Source organism: Phalacrocorax aristotelis, chromosome 2 (genome assembly GCF_949628215.1).
Source record: "Phalacrocorax aristotelis chromosome 2, bGulAri2.1, whole genome shotgun sequence".
Classification (NCBI taxonomy): domain Eukaryota; kingdom Metazoa; phylum Chordata; class Aves; order Suliformes; family Phalacrocoracidae; genus Phalacrocorax; species Phalacrocorax aristotelis.
Window position 1 is genome coordinate 11,262,400 of NC_134277.1, and position 22,179 is coordinate 11,284,578.

The 22,179-nt window shown below is 40.5% G+C and overlaps 1 protein-coding gene across 1 annotated transcript in view; it reads right to left on the minus strand.

Annotated features, from left to right (window-relative positions):
• The window catches only part of NCAPG2 (non-SMC condensin II complex subunit G2), a 51,994-nt gene extending 30,772 nt beyond the window's left edge, over positions 1-21,222 (minus strand). Inside the window, exons 1-9 of the mRNA XM_075082382.1 lie at positions 21,022-21,222; positions 20,250-20,340; positions 16,752-16,943; positions 15,633-15,747; positions 15,018-15,175; positions 14,242-14,376; positions 3,438-3,532; positions 2,516-2,585; positions 1,722-1,808 (exon numbers count right to left, since the gene is read on the minus strand). Of these exons, the coding sequence (XP_074938483.1) occupies positions 1,722-1,808; positions 2,516-2,585; positions 3,438-3,532; positions 14,242-14,376; positions 15,018-15,175; positions 15,633-15,747; positions 16,752-16,943; positions 20,250-20,324 (927 nt within the window). The 5' untranslated portion in view covers positions 20,325-20,340; positions 21,022-21,222. The remainder of the gene's footprint in view (positions 1-1,721; positions 1,809-2,515; positions 2,586-3,437; positions 3,533-14,241; positions 14,377-15,017; positions 15,176-15,632; positions 15,748-16,751; positions 16,944-20,249; positions 20,341-21,021) is intronic.
• Positions 21,223-22,179: the final 957 nt, after the last annotated feature.

Genomic DNA, 22,179 nt, shown 5'->3' on the forward strand with positions numbered 1-22,179 from the left:
TAGAAACAAGAGAACAATGGATCTAATCTGAGATTATGGCAAATCAGTACTGGTTTGTCATAGATTTCATTAGAACACTGAGTATCAGATATCTGCAAAATGGACATAGGTTTTCTAATCAGAACTTTGAATTCAGAAGGGAGAGTTGTACGTGTTGCTTTCCCTTCCCCCCTCACTCTTTCAATGAAATGGCCCAAACTTTGCTCAAGTGATTGTCTGTGGTTGGTTACTCTCCTAATTATGACAGGAACTTCTGGATTCTGAAGGACCATTTTAAATCAAATTCTCGCCTACTGAAAAAGAATGCACCATTCAAATGTATTCTGAGACCCACTCTCCTCACAACTCAAAGACAGATTTATTTACACCTCTGTCCTCTTTCACATTCACGAACTTCTGAGTCCAAAAAAGATGAAATGCCCTGTCAAAAGCCTACTCCATCAATCAGGAATCAGAGGACAAGGGAATTGCTACAGATATGAGAATCTATTTACGTTGGATTAAAAAAACAAACAAACAAACCCAAAATACCAAACCTAACCAAAGAACCCAATATATGATTGTATACTGGTATATCAAGCTACATATTGCACATGCTATAATACTCCAGTGCCTATGTATTTGGGGAAAAGCATGGGAGGTGAAGGGGCATAGATCAAATACAAATGCCTTGTCTTAGAAAGCTTTGTGCACTTCTCATTCTGCTTCAAATGTTTTGCTCATGAATAAAAGCCACAGATAGAAAACTAGACTCTGTAACTAAATCAAGACTTGTCCCTATAAACATATTTACACAACCCCCATATATAATTAAAAGACAAGGTTACTTCCAAATCCATCTACTAAATTTGCCTCAAGAAGCACATGACTTTTCATCCCTGTGATCAGCTATGTAAAGGTCGATTCTCTACGTAAGTTAAAACTTAGACAACAGATGGCAAAAACGATTTCTGGCACTCTGGAAAATCCCCTTATACTTTTACTTTTGAGGACCGAAGACAAATCTGGTGCAAAACTATAAGCAGGCTCCCCCTAAAATTTGTTCCAATATAATTTCTCAGAACACGCCAATTTTTAAGTATTTGTGGTGGGTTAGCCCCAGTCATGAGCTAAGCACCAAATAGCCACTCACTCCCCTACCAGTGGGGCAGGGGAGAGAATTGGAAGAGAAAAGGAAGAAAAGTCACGGGTCAAGGTAAAGACAGTTTAATAAGTTAAGGAAAGAGGACAAAAAAACCCAAAACAAGTGATGCAAATGCTATCACTCACCACCTCCCACAAGCAGACCAATGCCCAGACAGTCACCAAGTAATGGCTACTTCCCCAAAATCCACCTTCCCCCATTTTTTATTGCTCAGCATGATGTTATATGGCATGCAATCTCCCTTTGGCCAGTTTGGGTCAGCTGTCCCGGTTGTACCCCCTCCTGACTTCCTGCTCATCCCCAGCCTGCTCGCTAGGGAAACAGAGAGGGGAAAAGAAAGCCTTGACACCACCCAAGTACTGCTCAGCAACAGCCAAAGCATCAGTGTCTTATCAACAATGTTTTAGTGAATAAATCCAAAACACAGCACCATACGGGCTGCTATGAAGAAAAGTAATTCCATTCCAGCCAGACCCAGTATATATAGTATTTCACTACAAAATGGAAATTTTGCAATTTATAGTAACTGAACTGATTTTGATGCTACTAGTTCATGTCATGCGTTACAGGAACTTACCTCTCTAACTTTAGAATGAACAGAAGAACTTCTGGGAAGATGAATTCCATGATGCATGAAATCCTGAATGCAGTTATGTTCAAGTATCTACAGTAAAAACACATACATGCTACTGTTAACACACAATAAAACAATAATAAGAACTGTACGCTGTGCAGCAACTTATGTTTTTCTCTAAAACAAACAACTGAAAATAGTCTTTGATATTATTTCTTATTTGGCTTCTGCTAGGCCCAAATTATTCCATGCTAGGGACCCTCTGTCTGCTTAAACTGATTTTCAAAATTTCAGAATATATAATTAATCTGATTCTCAGAACCAAATTGGGAATTCTAAAGCACCTCCACATGGTAAATAAAAACTATTTGGTATCTGAAATTTGGCTGTAAAGCATTGTTGCGATGCTGTAATTATGCTTTTGATCATCTCCATGGAAAACCAAAAAAGCTAGTTAAGTATTTAAGCTATCAGATACATAGACTTGCACGTACTGAACAAAAGCTCAACAATTCAGATAACTAGTGTGTTTACAAAAAACATCATGTAGTTGCATTGTTGCATGAACCAGTATTCCAGCAGTAGAATTAAAGGTGTTTAAATGCAACGAAGCTGATCACATTGGGAAATTCAAAGCATGACCTGCTCTTATTCCTTGACAATGCTGAAGGGGCCCTTTCCTTAGGGAAATAATTCCTTAAGGCTTGCTTAGGAACCTTTCTGAGGCTGAAAAGCCATGTGTCTTCTCCATCTTGAAATTCAAAATGATCCAAGTGAAATTTCAACCATAGTATTACCTCTAAGAACTCTCCTGACACCTTCTTCCAGGCCCTGAAGTAAACTTCTGAAACGTATTCCATCAAGGATCTGTATTAACATACGGGAAACACTTTCACGCAAGCATCCTAATCGTGTCTATGTACAATTCATAAAGGTAACAACATCAAGTCTTTGATAAGCACCAATTTTATCCCTAATTCTGTGCATCAACATTAGTTTTAGAAGAAACAAGTATCTGGAAAGTCTACACTCACAATTACAGAAAAACAAAATTAACTGTTAATTAATGAACCCAAGCACTATTGAAAAACACAGGAAATATCTCTTATGGTGGGAAAGTTAAAACATTAGCACATATATTTTATCATTTGTCTCACAATGAATGCCTTAAATTCTTTATAATGATGTACAGGTATACATTATTCTAACTGAAGGCATTAGAAAGCCTCTGATTTATATATGAAGAACTGCCTCTGTAATATTTCACTAAGTGATCAAAGAAAAAAAATACACATTTTTCATGCATCAGTCAAGGTCTCAGGCTATGATCCTGCAAGTCACTTCTTATTAGAATGCCTCTATACAGAATCTTACCAAATTAAATTAGAGGCTGCTCACAGAAAAAAAGAAAAACACCTTACAGAAGCAGAAATGGACCCACAATTCTCACACAAACACTGCAAGTAAAGCAGCACGGTTTACATGAAAGTCATTTGCTTTAGCTAATGCTAAATAAGCATTTTACTATACCCATCATTGCATACATAAGCATGTGCAGTGCAACTATTAAATGAAGTTGCTGAAAAAATATTCAACAGATTTGAAGATGTCTAGATTCTGATGCATTTTATCAATATACTAGGTATTTTAGAGTGTGACACAAACAGGATTTTAGCCAAGTCCTTAATGATCATTAAGAACTCTAACTGCCATGCATACCTTGGAAAAAATTGTAATTGGTTTTTAACAGTTCCATGTATCATTTTAATGAAGTTTACATTCCAGCTGAACAAAAAGCTCAGGAATCTTCTTCCCTATTGGAAGAGGAAAAGAGAAGAAAAAGGGAAGTCAAACCCTAGAGGAATACCCAGTGTAAGAGCCACCTCAAAAATCAGTAAATACAGAGCTTAAATATCAAAAGAAAGAACACCTTTAATTTTAAAAAGCATGGATGAGACTGTTGCAGGAAAAAAAAAGATTCTTAATTTTTAAAGAGAATTCAAGCATTACTGTTATTTATACTGAAAACGCAAAAAAAAAAAAGAACATAAGGATTATATATCTGCCTGTATTTCTTTCAATGTCCATTCTGTTTTGTGTGACTTCAAGTAGCCTTCCATAATGATAAGGGACTGTGCAACTCAGTACCCTCATCAAGGCCACATCATCAGAACTCTGTCAAGTGCAATGTCATTCCAGGATGGCACTGTAATGACGGTGAAGGTACAAATAAAATAGCATGACAACTCTGTCAGCATTGGATACAGAAACATCTTTTAACAAAGCCACAATAAACAGCTAAGCCACTGAGGGAAAATAAATGTTCTGATTAGCAAGGACAATTCCTTTTTTATTGCCTCATGAAAAGTAATACTCCAAACCTCCTGGGGCTGCTTTAATTCATGAAAACAGAAAAAACCCACTATTCAGGTTTTTTTCCTGAATTAGTTTTCTTCCATTTTAGCAAGTAAGAAATGGGGATAACAAATCTGATGAGCAACAGAATTTCTGCAAGAAAAGGCAGTGGAAGGCTGTGGATGGAGGAAATAAATGCTTGCTCTTCTGGAATCAGCAAGATCTGCCCATGGAATCAGAGCCTTACAGAGTATCTGTACAGAGAGCCTCACACTGGCTCATCTTACAGGTAAAGTGAAGGCATCCAGCTTCTGAGACTTTGAGAAGTTCAATCATACATCAGGGTGAGTCAGCCAGTTGTAAGGGCCCTTTGTATCTGTCACCTTTCTAGCCAAAATTACATCAAGAAAATTAATAAGGAAGTGCAATAGTAAAAAGCACATTGGCAGAAGTTCAAAAGGTGTCCTGAACAATTAGCAGATGTTCAAAGGCACTTCCATCAAGAGCTGGACCAACAGTTATGTCCAGACCTTTGACGAAACAGAAAAACTAAAGCTGATAATGCCATGCACAATTTGAGGTAGAATATCATAGAGTAGGTGTAGACAGAAGGAAGCATATAGGCAGAAACTGCCCTTCAGTGGAACTGATAGCTTAAATGCCTTCAGGTCAAGAAGTAATTCAGAAGATCATAAAAATCAAGACCTAAAGGCTAAATACAATGTCAAGATCCTTGCCGCAGGTCTGATGGAATCCTTCTTGATGTCAATGGGAGCTGCTTTTACCAAGAAAAAAAAAATTGAATAAAAATAAGTCACTTATCTCCAGCTTTGGTGGTACAACACATATATTGCAGCCCCAGTGGTGCACTCTTCCATCAACATCCCTGACAAACCAAATAGTCAAGGGAGTCTTGACCTACAGAGCTCCTGCCTCAACAAGGCAAAAATGAAGCAAAAACTCAAACTCATCTCATCTTCAACAATCACGGCAGGAAGATGGATGAAGAAATGTCACAAAGTAGCTTTCAGCAGTTCAACCAATTCTTTTTTGCCTTAGATTTCAACAGATTGACCCCGATACTGAAAATGATAGTAAGTGCCTCTAATTTAATCTGCTGCTTGCGATAGACTGATCAGAAACAATTACTGTTACCAACATTCTCAGTATCGTGAGAGGTAAACTGGTGATAAGTGAATATGATTGCGAACTTGTCATCTTCGGGATTAATGCATTAAAAGAATGCTGAGCGTATTGTACTGTTGTGCTTGTGGACATAGTACATGTGACTTTGTCAGCTGTATACACACACAGAGGGTTAGCAAGGAGGAAGAGAGTAGAGCAAGCCTACTTCCAAAACAATAATATATGCTCTGCAGGGCTCTCCAGTCGTTTAACTGGAAACCCCACCTGAACAAGAATGGTTTCATTAATCACACAGAGATATAAATTCAGAGGATCACTCCACTAATGCAGACTGAAAATAAGCGTCTGAAAAATATTACTCTGTGTTGAAAAGCACAGCTTGGGAAGGCACTAAAACTGAACTCCCTGATCTTACAGTAAGGCACAAATGTGCAATTCCCTATCAATTTAATCTGATCTAGAACCAGGATTGTGCATTCCTGACCCTCCCCTTCCTTTCATCCTTATGATCCATAGGATCAATCCAGGCAGTTAATCTGGCTGAAAAATAATATTACTAGGAAAAAGTCTGATCCACTACCTCCTTGAATCAACCCATGACATAGCTGCTTCAGCATTCACACATTGCAGAAAGGAAAACAGGCATGCTAGCCCATGGCAACACAGGATCATTGCAACCTGGAGTTGCATCAGCTGCTGCTGCTGTGGAGCTACACTCTGGGATATACTCTGACAAGTCTGCAGGCAATAAAGGGAATATTAGTCCTGATATATAGGAGTTCAGTTTTGTCTCAAGGCAATTCATACATCATGTTGATATGTGGAATGACTATTAACGTTTTAGAAATACACACAGAATGTAAGAAAAAGGTTCACCAGAAATACTGGGGGTATGTTGGACACATTGCTACAAGAAACCTACCATGAACAAAATGAGCCAGGCAGGGAAACTAGAGAGCACACAGGAGGTGGGTTATCACTAAAACTAAACTCTGTCAGGGTGCAAAATCCCAAAACAGAAGGACTTGCAACAGAAGCGCAATAGTTTTACAGCAACAGGAAAATGGTTTGAACATTGTGAACTCTATGAATTTCAAGACACTTAATGTCCTGTCTGCAGAGCAAGAAAAATCCCAGAGTTATCATTCTGCATCTGTACTGGCAGTTCACACACTGAAGTTGTGTGTCACCTCACAAACAGAGACATATCAATTTGAATATTTAAGTCCCTAGAATGTTAATTGCCTGGAGAGTGATTCAGGTGATCAGCTGTTTAGTAACTGCTTTATGAAGCTGAATTGTTCTGCTGACTCCATTGACTAGGGGCAGTATGCCACTGCCCAAGCACAGAGCAATTTTACACACTCAGGTGGTTTTCCCGAAGGCAGAGATCTATGACAGATCCTGTATTTTATGTGCCAGCCCTATGGGAATGTCTGAAGCAACTGACGCCATTTAATGTAGCACAGGTCATTCACTTACACTAAAGCAATTAAATCCTTCCCAGAACCTACAATTATTAGGCTCCAGTGTAAATGTCCAAACTGGTTTCAGACACCTAACTTAACTAAACCCTAACTTGGGTCTGTCCAAAATGGGTTGTGATTTCCCTCTTATTTTGAATGAGTTTCCTCAAGGATGTAAAGTGACTTGTGGGGTCTGCATGGCAAGGTTTTGGTAGCAGGGGGCTACAGGGGTGGCTTCTGTGAGAAGCTGCTAGAAGCTTCCCCCATGTCCGACAGTCAATGCCAGCCGCCTCCAAGACAGACCCACCACTGGCCAAGGCCAAACTCATCAGCAAGGGTTTGTAGCACGTCTGTGAGGTGCTCCTTAACGTATTTAAGAAGGGGAGAAAACTGCAGTGCAACAGCAGCAGGAAGAGAGGAGTAAGACTATTGAGAAAAACAACCCTGCAGAAACCAAGGTCAGTGAAGGAGGGGGAGGAGGTGCTCCAGGCACAGGAGCAGCTATTCCCCTGCAGCCTATGGTAAAGACCACGGTGACACAGGTTGTCCTCCAGCAGCCTACAGAGGTCCACATTAGAGCAGATACCCACCCTGCAGCCCACAGAGGACGCCACACTAGAGGAAGAGGATGTGCCCTAAAGGAAGCTGTTACCCCCTGGAGAGCCCACACTGGAGCAGGTGTTCTCACAGGACCTGCAGCCCACAGGGGATCCAGGCTGGAGCAGTCCATTCCTGAAGAACTGCAGCCCATGGGAAGGACCCATGCTGGAGGAGTTTGTGAAGGACTGTCTCCCAAGGGCAGGACCCCACACTGGAGCCAGGGAAGAACATGACAAAGAAGGAGGGGCAGAGATGTGTAATGAGCTGAGCTCAAACCTCATTCCCCATCCTCCTGGGCTGCTCCAGAGGAAGAGGTAGAGAATTCCAGAATGCAGTTGAGCCCAGGAAGAAGAAAGGGGTGGAGGGAAGGTAGTTTAAGATTGTTCTTATTGCCCTACTCTGTTGTTAACTGGCAATAAATTAATTTCCCCAAGTCAAGTCTGTTTTGGCCATGACAGTAATTGCTAAGTGATCTTGGTTTGTACAGCTTCGCGAAGAGCTGGCTGAGGAGTGACCTCATCACAGTCTACAACCTCCTCAAGCGGGGCAGGGGAGGGGGAGGTGTTGATCTCCTCTCTCTGGTGACCAGCAACAGGACACAGGAAATGGAATGAAGCTGCATCAGGGGAAGTTCAGACCTAACATTAGGAAAATGTTCTTCACTGAGAGGGTGGTTGGTCACTTGGAGAGGCTCCCCAGGGAAGTGGTCACGGCCCCAAGCCTGTCAGAGTTCAAGCAGCACCATGTGGTTTAGTTTTAGGTAGTCATACAAGGAGCAGGGGTTTGGACTTGATGATCCTTACAGGTTCCTTCCAACACGAGATACTTTATTCTCTCCCTGTCCTTATCTTGACCCCTGAGCCTCTCACCATATTTTCTGTCCCCTTTCCACTTGAGGACAGGGAGTAATAGAATAGCTTGGTGGGCAGCTGGCAGCTAGCCAAGGTCAACCCACAACAACTTGCTAAGTAAACAGTGGCATAAGAGACTTCACTTCCTACCAAAATAGACTCCCATTAGACAGATCACTGAAGAAATAGCAAGGATGAAATAAGTGATAGCCGAATACCACACTGACTAAAAAAAACACCTCATCAGATGATACAAAAAGCTTCCTTGACTGTAGCAATACTCAAATATAGCACTAAGGTTAGCAAGACATTTTCCAAATGAAAGAAGAGGACAGAAGAAAACACTATGACTTAGAATCAAAGAGTATCTCGGAATGGTCCGATAAGGATGATCAGCACCTCCCCCCTCTACTGCCTCCCGCTTTGAGGAAGCTGTAGGCTGAGATGAGGTCACCCCTAAGCCTGCTCCTCTCCAAGCTGAACAAACCAAGTGACCTCAGACACTCCTCCTAAGTCTTGCCCTTGAGACCTTTGACCATTTTGGTCACCGTCCTCTGGATATGCTCTAATAGTTTGATGTCCTTCTTATATTGAGGTGGCCAAAGCTGCCCACATTACTCAAGGTGGGGCCACACCAGAGCAGTGTAGAGTGGGACAATCCCCTCCCTTGACTGGCTAGCTATGCTGTGCTTGATGCACCCCAGGACATGGTTGGCCCTTCTGGCTGGCAAGGTACACTGCTGACTCATATTCAACCCAAAGCCCCAGATCTCTTTCTTCTGGGCTGCTCTCCAGCCTCTTGTCACCCAGTTTGTACATATATGCAGGATTACCTGTGCTGGTTTTGGCTGGGATAGAGTTAATTTTCTTCACTGTAACTGGTATAGTGTGGTTTGGATTTGGTATGAGAATAATACTGATGACACACTGATGTTTTAGTTGTTAAGTAGCAGCCTCATGTTGCAAAGTAGTGCCTACAGTAAAGGACTTCTCCAGCTTCCCATGCTCTGCCAGGGACACAAGAAGCCAGGAAGGGAAGGGGCACAGCCAGGACAGCCGATCCAACTGACCAAGGGGATATTCCATACCATATGACATCAGGCTCAGCATATAAAGCTGGGGGAAGAAGGAGGAAGCAGGGTGATGTTCGGAGTGATGGCATTTGTCTTCCCAAGTAACCATTATGATGATGGAGCCCTGCTTTCCTGGAGATGGCCGAGCACCTGCCTGGGAGGTAGGGAATGAATTCCGTGTTTTGCTTTGCATGTGCAGGCAGCTTTTGCTTTTCCCTTTCATTATATTATTGTTATTATTACCACTTTGCTTTTCATATTAAACTGTCTTTATCTCAACCCACAAGTTTTCTCACTTTCACCCTTCTGATACTGTCCCCCATCCCATCGGGGTGGAGTGAGTGCTGTGTGGGGCTTAGTTGCTGACTGGGGCTAAACCATAACATTACCCCATCCCAGGTACAGAATATAGCACTTGCTCTTGCTAGATTTCATATGCTTGGTGATTTCCCAGCTCTCTGCTCTATCCAGATCTCTCTGTAAGGCCTCTATACCCTCAATGGAAACCACAGCTCCTAGTTCAATATCATCAGCAAGCTTATTTATTTGATTCCTGCATCCAGAACATTTATAAAAACATTAGAGAGCACTGGCCCTAAAATTAAGCCCTGGGGAACCCCACTAGTGACTGGCTGCCAGCCTGATGTAGCCCCATTTACTGTAACCTTTTGAGCCCCACCCATCAGGCAATTACTTATCCAATGTATTATGGACTTGTCTAGCTGCATGCTGGACATTTTGTACAGAAGAATATTGTGAGAGAATATTCAAAAGGTCTACTAAAATTTATTAAAAAACCCCGCAAAACAAAACACATCTTCTGGCTTTCCTTGGTCAACTAGATGGGTGACCTTGTCATAAAAGGCAATTAAATTAGGTAAGCAGTACTCTCCCCTCATGAATCCACATTGATTATGACCAACGACTACATTGTCTCTCAAGTGTTTTTCAGTAAGTCCCAGAATAACCCCCTCCATAATTTTAGCAGGCACTGACATGAGACTGACAGGCTGGTAGTTACAAGGGCCTTCCTTTTTACCATTCTTGAAAATTAGGACAACCATGCAGCAGCATTTTCAGAAGTCGACACAATGATTCTTCTGCAAATGTCTGAGCATTAGCTTAGAATACGAAGCCCAGAAGGCAGAAATTTATTAGCAGCGTACCCCAGAGGTAAATACTGGAGCCAACACTACTTAACATCTTCATTAATGACCCAGATGATGAGTCAGGAGTAATGCAATTTTGCAGCCATATCAGGAGGTTGATACACCACCTTGGGTGTGCTGCTGTTCAGAGGGACCCTGGCAAGCTGGGGCAATGTGCCAAAAGGAATCTCATGAAGTTCAACACAGGGAAATGCAAAGTCCTATGCCTGGGAAGCAATAACTCCATGTCCCAGCACAGGCTGGAAACTGACTGGCTGGAAAGCAGCTTTGCAGAAGAAAATCTGGGGTGTCCTGGTGGGCAAAAAGGTGAACAGAATTCAGCAGTGTGCCCCTGTAGCAAAGGCGGCCAACAGCGCCCTGGGGTGCATTATGAAGCGCATTGCCAGCTGGTCGAGGGAGGTGATCTTTCCTCTCTGCTCAGCACTGGTGAGGCACAGCTGGAGTGCTGAGTCCAGTGCTGGGCCCCCCAGTACAAGAGACATGGACATGCTGGAGCAAGTCCAGTGAAGAGCCACCAAGATGACTGAGGCACTGGAGTGCCTGTCATATAAGGAGAGGCTGCAAGAGCTGGGCTTGTTCAGCCTGGAGAAGAGAGGGTTTGGGTGGCTCTTATCAATGCATATAAATACCTGATAAAGACCATGGAGACAAGACTCTTCTCAGGGCTTTCTAGTGACAGGACAAGAGACAATGGGCACAAATTGAAATCCAATAAATTCCTTTTAAGCATATGTCATGGTTTCAGCTGGGATAGAGTTAATTTTCTTCACTCTAGCTGGTATAGTGCTGTGTTTTGAAATTAGCAGGGAAAAAAAAACCCTGTTGAGATAACACACAGATGTTTAGGCTGTTGCTGGGTAGCGCTTATACTAGTCAAGGACATGTCCAGCCTCCCATGCTCTGCTGGGTGCACAAGAAGCTGGGAGGGGAGGGGGCACAGCTAAGAGAGCGGATTTAAACTGACCAAAGGGATATTCCATATCATGTAACGTCATGCCCAGTACGCTACCTGGGAGGGGCTGGCCGGGGGAGGGGGGGAGCAATCGCAGCTCAGGGATGGGCAGTGTCGGTCGGCGGGTGGTGAGCGGCTGTATCGTTCGTGTTGCTGCGGTTTTTTCCCTGTTTTCCCTTTCCTTCCTTTTCCCTTTTATTATATTAACATTATTGTCATTATTATCATAATCATTTATCATCATCACTTTATTGTAATCATTAAACTGTGCTTATCTCAACCCACAAGTTCTTTTGCTCGTCCGATTCTCTTCCCCATCCCACAGGGGTGGGGGAGGGATGTGAGCGAGCGGCTGCATGGTGTTCAGTTGCCAGCTGAGGCTGAACCACGACAGCATAAAGAATTATTTTTTTTTAACTGTAAGGGTGATTGAACACTGGAGCAGGTTGCCCAGAGAGGTTGTAGAGTCTCCATTCTTGGAAACATTCAAAACCCAACTGGACACAACCCTGAGCAACCTGCTCTAGCTGACTTTGCTTTGTGTGAGGGTGTTGGACTAGATGATATCCACAGGTCCCTTCCAACATCAATGTCTGTAATTCTAACATTAATGCCCAGCAACATTTCTTAGGAATAATCACAAGAATTAGGAGCAACTATTACTCCTCTCCCTGTCAAGTTAAACTTTTTCAGGGGAAAAAAAAGCCAAAAACCAAACACAGAGCATTCCAAAATAGGTACAGATTAAAATTAACAGAAACTCTGAGAATGGCCGAAGCATCCTTGATTACAAGTGAGAGTTTATCAGGCTTGAAGATGAAAAGCCTGAAGCTCTTTCAGGTCCTGGAAGCCCTGAAAATGGAGCTACTCTACCCACTGTCATATAATCTAATAAACAGGTCAGGTCCAGAACTGAATCTGGCAACAGTGACTATAGAACCGTCAGCTGCACCGACAGCCTTTGAAGCTTTCTGTAAAGAGGTTTAGTCTAATAAACAGACCTCAATAATATTAAAAAGGTATTACCTGAAATGAAGAAAGCTCCCCAAGCCCACTCAAAGTTTTCAGCACTTAAAATTGATGCCTGGCAGGCAATACTAGTAATTCAATGGAAAGAACTGATTAGAAGATTGGATATAATCAATAAGTCCGTATTTGTTAACAGTGGTTCAGACCTTTCATATTCATCAGAAAGGAATGGATGGTCTAACAGAACGCAAATTCAACTCCCAGCTAGGAGCTGCTATTTTCTAGTCAATCCTTCTAGCCATAAAGCTAAGGATTCAGGATTAAGGATTTAAACCACTAATGATCATATACCAGAGCAAAGAGTGCAGTAAGGCGCTCTCTATATCTACCTAGAAAGAGACAGGCATATGAAAAAGAAAACGTGACAAAATGTTAAGAGACCAGAAATCAGGAGGAGGAGGGAAGAGCAAAAGCTTGGGCATAAAAGTAAATGTGCAAAGTGTGACCAAATTTGCATATTCTCTTGGAACAAAGAGGATGTGTTTTGATATGCCAAGAGAAACATTCAGTACCAAGTCTGATTATTACCACTTTTTTCCCCAACAAATTTTAAAAAAAGAAGTTTCATACTTAAGGGTGTGTTTCACCCAAAGAGTCAAGGTACAAACTTTCTTTAGAAAAAGCTTATGTGTAGTAATTAACGTGTTATATTAAAAATCTCACAAGATGTGGAAGAAAAAACTAACTACAAGAAGTTGCTTTTGAAGCCTACATAGCAGTTTCATTTTACATATATAATTCCCAATTATTTACTGTGCCTATATGAATATGAAATATAAAAGTGATGCAGTGGATTCAAATAAAACATTAAAAAATTATTAATACAGAATCAAACACAGACAAACAAGGCATTTGAAGTACTGTGACAAAGAACATATACCGGTACACACTTTTTCAAGAGGACAAAAAATGACCTAAAATGAAATATAGCAAGGACATAAAACCAAATATAAAATTAGTCAATCAAGTTGGATCTGTCTTCTCTCTTTCCACCCTCGTTTTCTCTCCTTCCTTTCCCACCTCTCACATTGCCTTAGTAAATTCCAATTCTAGTCAAAACTAAAACATCTTAAAATACAGTGTGTATGTAACAACAACAAAAAAATCTTACTGGCAGGTATCCAAAAGACCTGGCCTATCAAACTTTTCACATAATTTGTTCCCTGCCACCACTTTTAAAACCCTATATGCCTGTAGTGCCACAATCACGCAGCAACCTCACAGCTCATTTTTATGGCAGAAGTTCGTACATTCCATGAAAGGGAATATATGCATTTTAAACAGGCAAGGAGGAGTTAGAACTTAGAAGCCAATGTCAGGTTGTCTTGTCACCTAACCAGAAAAAAGGCTTGGATACTACTGCCGTGGTGCACACCAAGAACTACAATACAGCAATTCTTCACTGAGAGAAATACAGCTATTCAGAATAATTCTCATTTTGCTGTAAAGTTGGGTTCTTCGTGTGCTACTTTTAAAACAGACTGGCAATGCAATCTTCTAGATAGAACAATTTAGAAGGGAAATTATTTTGCTACAGTTATCCGCTCCAATAAAATAACAACTGCTACAAAAGAAGATAATTATACAGGGAATGGTTTTAAGTATTGAGTGATGTGCACTGGAAGCAAAGCACTTGGTTCTTATTAACTCAGGATACGAGAACTTGAGTGATGATTTAGACATATACTTCTATATTTAAGTCCAAAACAGGAGTAAAGCTTTTTCCAAATGAAACAGAAGTATCAACTGTTTTAGCCTGGAGTCAGAACTGATTCGTCTTGTACTGCTACCTACTGTACTGTAAAAAAAGGCTTAAAGCAAAACCATTAAAAGTAACCAAAGTGCACTCACAAAAATCACAGTAAGATAAAAATTTGCTTACCTCTTCTTTTTTTATGTGTTTTACACTCATAAAACACTGAAGCAACAAGTCCTTGACTTCATTACTCTCCTCTGAATCATAATCAAAACAAAGTAATGCCTGATGTAGACTCCATAGACGGACTACATCTGCACCCTGACAGGAAAAAAAAACCCATAGTATCGTGAGGTAGGTACAGCTTTCATGTGAAGAAGCATTTAAAGGATTTTAAATAATTAATTTGAAATGTATTGTTAGTTACAGATAGAAGATTTTCAGACTGTAAAATTAGGAACATTAATTGACTTTCACATCATTGGGAAAAATTACAAAAATATGTGTAACTGCAGAAATACCAACTTCAAACAACTGAAGACTTGCTCAAGCACAGAAAGAAAGCTGGTATCTCATGCAAAATAGATAAAAACTGTATTATTCCACTTTTGAAACTTTATACAAAGAAAGTAGTGGAGAAAAATAAAAGAAAGAAATAAGAGAAAAAAAAGGGCGTGTTAAAAAAAGGGAAAAAGAGCATGTAAAAAAACCAAGAATGTGAAAAACCAGTTCACTTGTGAAATTGATGCAAAAATCTTTAAAGTTTGTTCTAGAGAAGGCAACGTTTTAGTATGCTGCTTATGCAAGCAACACCAAAAAGGCACTTTGTACCCTGTGTTTCATTAACTGGGAAGCAGTAGGACATGGAACAAGAGTTAATCTGAAATAAAAGGTATTTTGGAGGGAAAATCTTTCTTGGAATATTCAGTAGTAATCTAAAAGTCATTATAGCTTCAGCATACCGTAGCAGCTTTATTTAGGCTTTTTCTTAGCAGAATAATAAATAGAGTCTTCCCTAGCTGCTCCTTCCCTTCCAGTCCTTTCTCCCACCACAACTGACATACACACTGGAGAGCATCCCGTAGGATCTTTTCAGATTCAGGTAATGCAGGAAGAATACCTACAACAGTAATAAAGTAATTATTTACCGCAATGAACCAAGTTATTCTCGTAGACATTAGTCTGTTAGCACACTAACTATACCTCGCAATGTCAACCAGCTCTTGCCACATTTACAGATCTTAATGGCTTATTCTCACGGTGGGTATTTAGGCACCTTTGTTAACCCTAAGGGTTTGGCCAAATCTTTGGATCAGTAACAATGATCCAAAGTTCACAATGATCTTAAGTTTTGCTTTAAAAATGCTATAAGCCACAGAATAACGGAAATTATCTACCATTGGGGAACAGTTGGGAGAAAGAAAACTAAGTTCCAACTTTTAGACTGCGTAACTGATTTTTAAGTAAATGCTCCCTTAATTTTGTCACATAAGAACTCGCATCAGTACCAACTTTTCTGCTTTAAATTCTGTTCCAGTCAGGTCAAACAATGCATTCTGTTACAAGTAAGTACGTACCATTCAATATAAAAACACATTCCATAAGAGCTTTGTAGTTTACAGTTTCATCCACTGCAGGTATGGAAGCAGTAACTACAGCTGTCACTCCTTGGATTACAGCTACAGTTTGTTTCTGCAAGAAAGCAATGTTGAGGAAAGAATTCCGCAGTGTATTTTATACTTCAGAAGATAATTATGACAAGAAATAAACCTGAGCAACAGAGAGCAAAGCTGAATTGTTATTTAGCTTCCATTTTGAACAAAAAAAGTATACTGGCATCCAAAATCTATCAAATAAGAAGAGGAAAAAGCATAGATTTTAAAGTACAACCATTTCAAAAAGTTTGAGAATGCCTTTCAGCTCCAGTGAGTAGGTAATTTGGAGACTGTAAACATGCATCCATTCTGCCATTAAAAACTTTACCTGCAAGAAAACCACTCAAGCACACATCCATTCCAGAACTAAAAAGACCCTACGTAGCAGGGTCTTGTGCAATTCAAAAATGTGTAGAACTGGTGACTTTAGATCCAGGTAAATGATCCTATAGGCCTCGGTATGTATGCTGGATTTCCTACAAGCCTCGAGCTCTCCCTAATGACTTCCCCACTGCACTCCTTTTTTTCTTCCAAAATTAAATCACCTTTATCCCTGATATATTCAAGACTATGTGGAATACAGTGCAGAAGGCAATATGAGAGGGTCTGAGAAATTCTAAATTTGTGGGAGGGGCATTCAAAACTAGATTTCATGATCTTCATTCAATGAAAGGATATAATAAAACTATTTATTATAGTATATGCCGGATACTTAAGGAACATCTGAGAGATCAACATTTGTTTACTGAAATAAGACATACAAAAAGCCCACTCAACTCTAGCGAAAAAACTAAGTCCCATCTTTCATAATTGAAGTTATGAGCAGATCTAATCTTTAATAGTATAGTCCAATCATAAGTTCAGCTTAACCCAAGCACGAGGGTTAAGAAGTCAGTAAAGAATGGGGGAGGGAGATGATGTTTGGAACAGACCCTGTTTGATAAGCCTTGCATGTTTTCAGATGGTATGAAAATATTTCATTTTATTTCTCAGAAAATATGAAATACGCATGATATTTTTTTATTTTTACAAGATTTTTACCATTTCTGGAAGTATCTCAACTTCCATGCCATCATTACTTTCGTCATCTTCTATCCTCTGCCATGTTTCCACAGGGTTCTCCATCAAAGTGTCTGTCAATAGCTGTGTCAGTCTCTCCCATAGTACTTCTTTTTGCTTTCTTGGCAATTCTTGAAGTAGCTCATTCAAGTCAAAAGGATCAAATGTATTTTTCTGTGAATAGTCAGAAGATATCACACAATTCCACATCGGTGAAATGACTCATATTTCATCTTCCTAAAATTACCACTTTTTTTACATTAAGGATTAATATCAATTCCTCCGCAGTTATGGAACCTTCTAGAAGTTGTATTTCTTCAAAAAATAGCATGAGAAATTCCTGCTGCTTAACTCATTATCGTGAAACAAGAGTGCTTCTTTTAAGACTAAAAGTCTTTAGCCCTTGATAGCAACACTACTGAACAGAAATCACACCCCTGTAACATCAACCTCCGTCTCTCATGTGTTCTTAATACTTTGTTCCCAATGGAGACAATTCCATACAGAGGAGGAAGCTCACACGAAACTGAAGTCTGTGACTATATCTTTGCTATCTTAAATATAGATTTATGATGGGTGTTGAAAGAAAATCCTTACACAAGGACTAGAAATGTAACAGCCAGTACAGCCACCGGGACAGCACTACAGGTTTTGGTGTATAATCTGCATAGAACCACGCTCTGTATACCGCACTCTTTGAAAGCTCCCCCTATCTTACTGAACTCCTGAGCACATTAACCCTATACCTTCCTCTTAAGCTCTGCTGAATGGTAAGCCACTATTGGTCTCTATAAAAAACTTCACTAAGAGACTGATCAGAACTATTTCCTCAGAATAACCTTGCTAGAAGAGTTTACCTCAGAGATGCAAAGAGCCTGTTTAGCATCAAAGGAGGGTAGGCAACCTGCTAGGAAAGGGAATGTGCAAAGAAAAGATGAGAAGTAAAATCAGACACAGCCAAGAGGAAGTACAGGTAATTTTTGAGATGTAATTTGCAATACTAAAGTGAAGGTCTACCAGATTAAAAACTTTGGAGGAAAGAGGGAGAACGTTGATGATCTTAAAATAAAAATATCTTTAGTTTGCAGATATACTAAAAAAACAGTAATCAAAAAGGAAAAAAAGTTGAAGGGAAGAAGAAAAATAGAAAATAATGAAAGAAGCGGCAGTAAGTATTAGAAGGTTCCCAGAAGGGTACGAGTAAATAGATCCTGTTACATATTTATAGCTGAATTTCTATCCTATTCTACAGCTGGAAACAAATACAATAAACCAAAGGCCACACAGGGAGTTCTGCAGCCCTCTACTTCAAACAAACCCAAAAGACAAGATATTAAGATCATACTGTTTTGAACAAAAAGAATGAATTCATAAGACGACCAGAGCTTTCCGGTCTTTCTTTGGGATGATATAAGAATTATTCCAAAGCCTATGAGGGAAAAGGATGTCATTGAATAACAGTCATATCTAAGATTCCTATTTTTCTGTCTAAGATATAATGTATTATCTTGAATTGGAACAGGATTTAGTGGAAAAATTTAACAGCACCTGATAAAGACTTCAATGAACAGCATTGCAATGTGGTAATATTTTAAAAAGGTTATTAAGAAAGAAAAGCGAAAAGCCCAAGGCAAACCTTGAAGAAAAATTAGCAAACACCTGGAATTTTAGATGTGAATGAAACAAAACACTGAGAGGAGGAAAACGAAAATTAAAGGGTGGTGGTGGGGTGTATAAATGAGAGACATTGAAACAGTGATGCTAAGAACAGAATTTAAAAAAAAAAGTTAAAAAGGAAAATTATGATGCTAGAGCACAAAATAGGTTGAAAAATCAGGGCATAAATAGAATATGAAAACTAAGGAAAGCAGTGAGGCTCTAACCACCCTTTCATCTTCTTTCTTCATTTATACATCCAGTTCTAAAGGACAGAATACACTACTACAGCCTCCTCGAGAAAAGCAGTCAAGAATTATTCAAGGAAGATCTTAAAAAGAGAATCTTCATCCCAAGATAAGACATGGTCAAACACCCTTCATCACTGAAGGTTTCAAAAGGACATGTATAAAATAACTCAGGTCTCTTAGACAAGCAAAAAGTAATCTGGATATTCATGTTCCCTTATGCTGGGAAAGCACGAAGACAGTTTTAATCAATATACTCATTATAGCCGGTGATGTACAGTTTCCAGAAATATTGGCAACAGCTGAAAACTGCTGCTAGACAACTCTTGTGAAGTGGTGATGAAAAACAAAAGGATGAAAAAAATATTTTAAATCCAAACAGACCAAGATACGTTAAAATAGATTACTGGATGAAGATGGCAGAAACAGCGTGACCAAGTTAATTAACAAGAAAACACTGCAATCACCGTACGTTATCCCAAACCGAAGAGTTTCTTGTTAAGGTGTTTAGATCTGAGGAAAACGGGAAGGACACTTGAAGCAATGGCACCCTGTTAATAAAGTTGTCATTAAGTACAGGAGTGCAAATGAGAAAACTAGCAAAATTATTGGAAAAAGATATTCGATGATGTTTGATAGACAAACACTCCTAAGTTTATTACATAGAACATGATCCCTGTCATAGAAATCATAGGTTTAATATTAATACATCTGCTACATCAGTAAGTTAGTTCGTGCCCCTGTGGACACAGAGGTCAACTGATCCACTTACTTTAACCTGATACAGGTTATATTGGCAAAATACTGATTAGAAAGCTTAAACAACTAACCTGACAATACCATTCGTTAAGGCTAGCAAAAGAGGTTTCGGAGAAATTGTGTACATCTTTATACCAGACAGATTGAAGCTTAGTGGAAAACACCTCAATGCAAATTATTATTTCTGATTACTATGAAATATCACATATAAACAACGAGAGAATGAACTTTTAATTAGTAGATTTCAGTGGATTTGTTTTGTTCCTCCTGCTTCTCTCCACGCTGCATTTAGAGACAGCAATCCATCACATCTCTAAAACATTCAGTGATAAGAACTATCAAGGACAATTACACACAGACTAAAGAATAAGTGGACAGCCTAAACTATCAAATGAATGAAAAAACACTATTGAAACATGCCTCTGCTATGTTTGTATATTATCTCATATTCATTACACAGCAATAAACTCTTTCATGGGCTGAAATTTTTTAAAAAATGCTTCCTCAAGATCAAATGAGTACTTGGTTTTGTTTTGTTTTTTTTTTTTTACTATTACCACAGTGCTAATCGTTTATTTTTAAAAAGTGTAAACTGTATGTGCAACAAGCAAATATTAAAAACTTGGTTTATAAATAGCAAAATTTCAGATTCTATAATTGGTTCAGCTATGTGCCATTTGAATTTATTTTCTACAGCAATAATTCTAGCACGTCTGCAGGTACCAAAGAAATAGTTTCTGTCCCTATGACACAAAATTTCTGTGCTAGTAACAGAGAAGACTATATTAGTAATGCCCGTGTATCATGGCTTACTTACAGGTTTCTGAGTATAACGCAGGAAGTCTTCAATTGACTCTTTAGACACAACTTGTAAAAATGCTTTGCGTTTCATTGTGGCCTTGTTCTCCCTTGTTTTATAACCAAAGCAAAACAAATGTTAGAGGACACACTGTGTCTCGAAATAAGAACGTTTTTGGTCTTGGTGAAGAAAATATGAAGTTACATTCTTCATCTACATAGTTATAAGTAAAAAAGTATTTCCCTCTCCAAAATACTTTACCATTATCCCAATCAGTGTTCAGATTCCTAACAGCTCTAGGCTGCAGCATTTGCATGCATTCTCCTCAGTCCTTTTACTAACGAGCTCTTAAAACAGACAAACTTTTTAACAGATACTTTTATTTTTAAAAAGAACAGTGTATCCAGCACATACCCCCTATTTAGTAGCCATCACTCCCGACTAGAGCATGTACATGTACGAAAAGTACTGATGGACAGCGTAATGCTCCCTCCTTGTCTCTCCTGTCCAGCGAGGACTATGGGAAACGGGCAAGGCCACTTTTTGACACCAGCTTTATTTACGCCCGGAAGCATTCCTTCCGCGCCGGGTGATTCCGGACGCGCTTCTCCCATCCCCGCCCTTAGCACACCACCTTCCCCACCCGTCGCTGCGTCCGAAGCCGCAGTACGACCCAGGGCGGGCGTCGGCGCGGGGCACCGTCCCTGGCCCGGTCGCTCGCCGGGCCACCACCAGGCCCACGGCGCGGCCCCGCAGGGCACCGCAGGAGGAAGATGTGCGGGCCGCTTACCCAGCGCTCCCTCGGAAAGGAATCCTCACGGATGCACGGGCCGCGTTTGCGATGGCGCGGAGCTGCCTGCGCAGGGGGACCAATCCCCCCTCAGCGCGCCCCTGAGGCGCGGCCCGGCGCTGCCGCCGCTTTCGAATTCTCCCGCGGCGGCCGTTGAGCGCGCGCGCGCCGCGGAGCTCCCGGCTCTCGCGAGAGCCGGGCTCGCGCCCCCTGAGCCCAGATCGGGAGGCGCAGGGCGGGGCCCCGGACAGGGCTAGGCGGGCGGAGGGTGGGGGCGGGGCTCCGTTGGCAGCGGCAGGTCCCGGTGGCTCCCAGTAGCCGCGCCCCCGCGCCGGGACCGTGTCCGAAATCAGCGTTATTCACCCTGTGATAACTACGGATTTCTAAAATGTAATCAGGAACTAGCCGCTTTCTGTTTCTTCTCAAACTTACTTCACAGCGTTCGGAAATAGTTGGACTCAGTTCCTTAAATTAAGAATCAGCTTTAGAATTCTCTAATATTCCCAGCTCCACTGGTGTGAGCCCTTCTGCAGACCAAACTCCGTCAATACGCCTTGCTAAGGGCTTAATTTATCTAACTTGGTTTGGGGTTTGCAGGGGCGGAGTACCCCTCGGCGTTGCTAGCTGCTCGGCGGCCGCAGCGCCTGGCTGAAAGCCGCCGCTTTGAGGCGGTGGCAGCAGCCGCCGCGCTACCGGGCGGACGAACAGAAAACCGGCACTCGTTCCCGTCAAAGATCCCGCATCTGACTGGACTTTTCCGGGTTGTAATTTTTAAAACCGGAATGTAATTAAGATTTAATATTCTATATAAAAATTCACTACTTTTTAAAGTTGTATTTACGTCTTCCGCTAATATTCTCATTTTTAACATAAAACCGTCTTTAATCACCCTACCTCTCACAGTATCGGTTTACATTCAAAATTAAGACTGGTCACATTTTCTGCCATATATATTTGACTTCCAGACGTTTCCTGGTTTATTTTTTAAAGTTTTTGAGTAAACTGTTCACCTGGTTTTTATACAGTTTGAAGACTATAGGATGAAAAATTGTTTATTATATACTTATCCCATATAAGTAATACTATTCTGTATTGCTTAAAAACTGTACGTAACAGATGACTAATGTTACTGAAAACAAAGATAAGAACTGTTTCAAT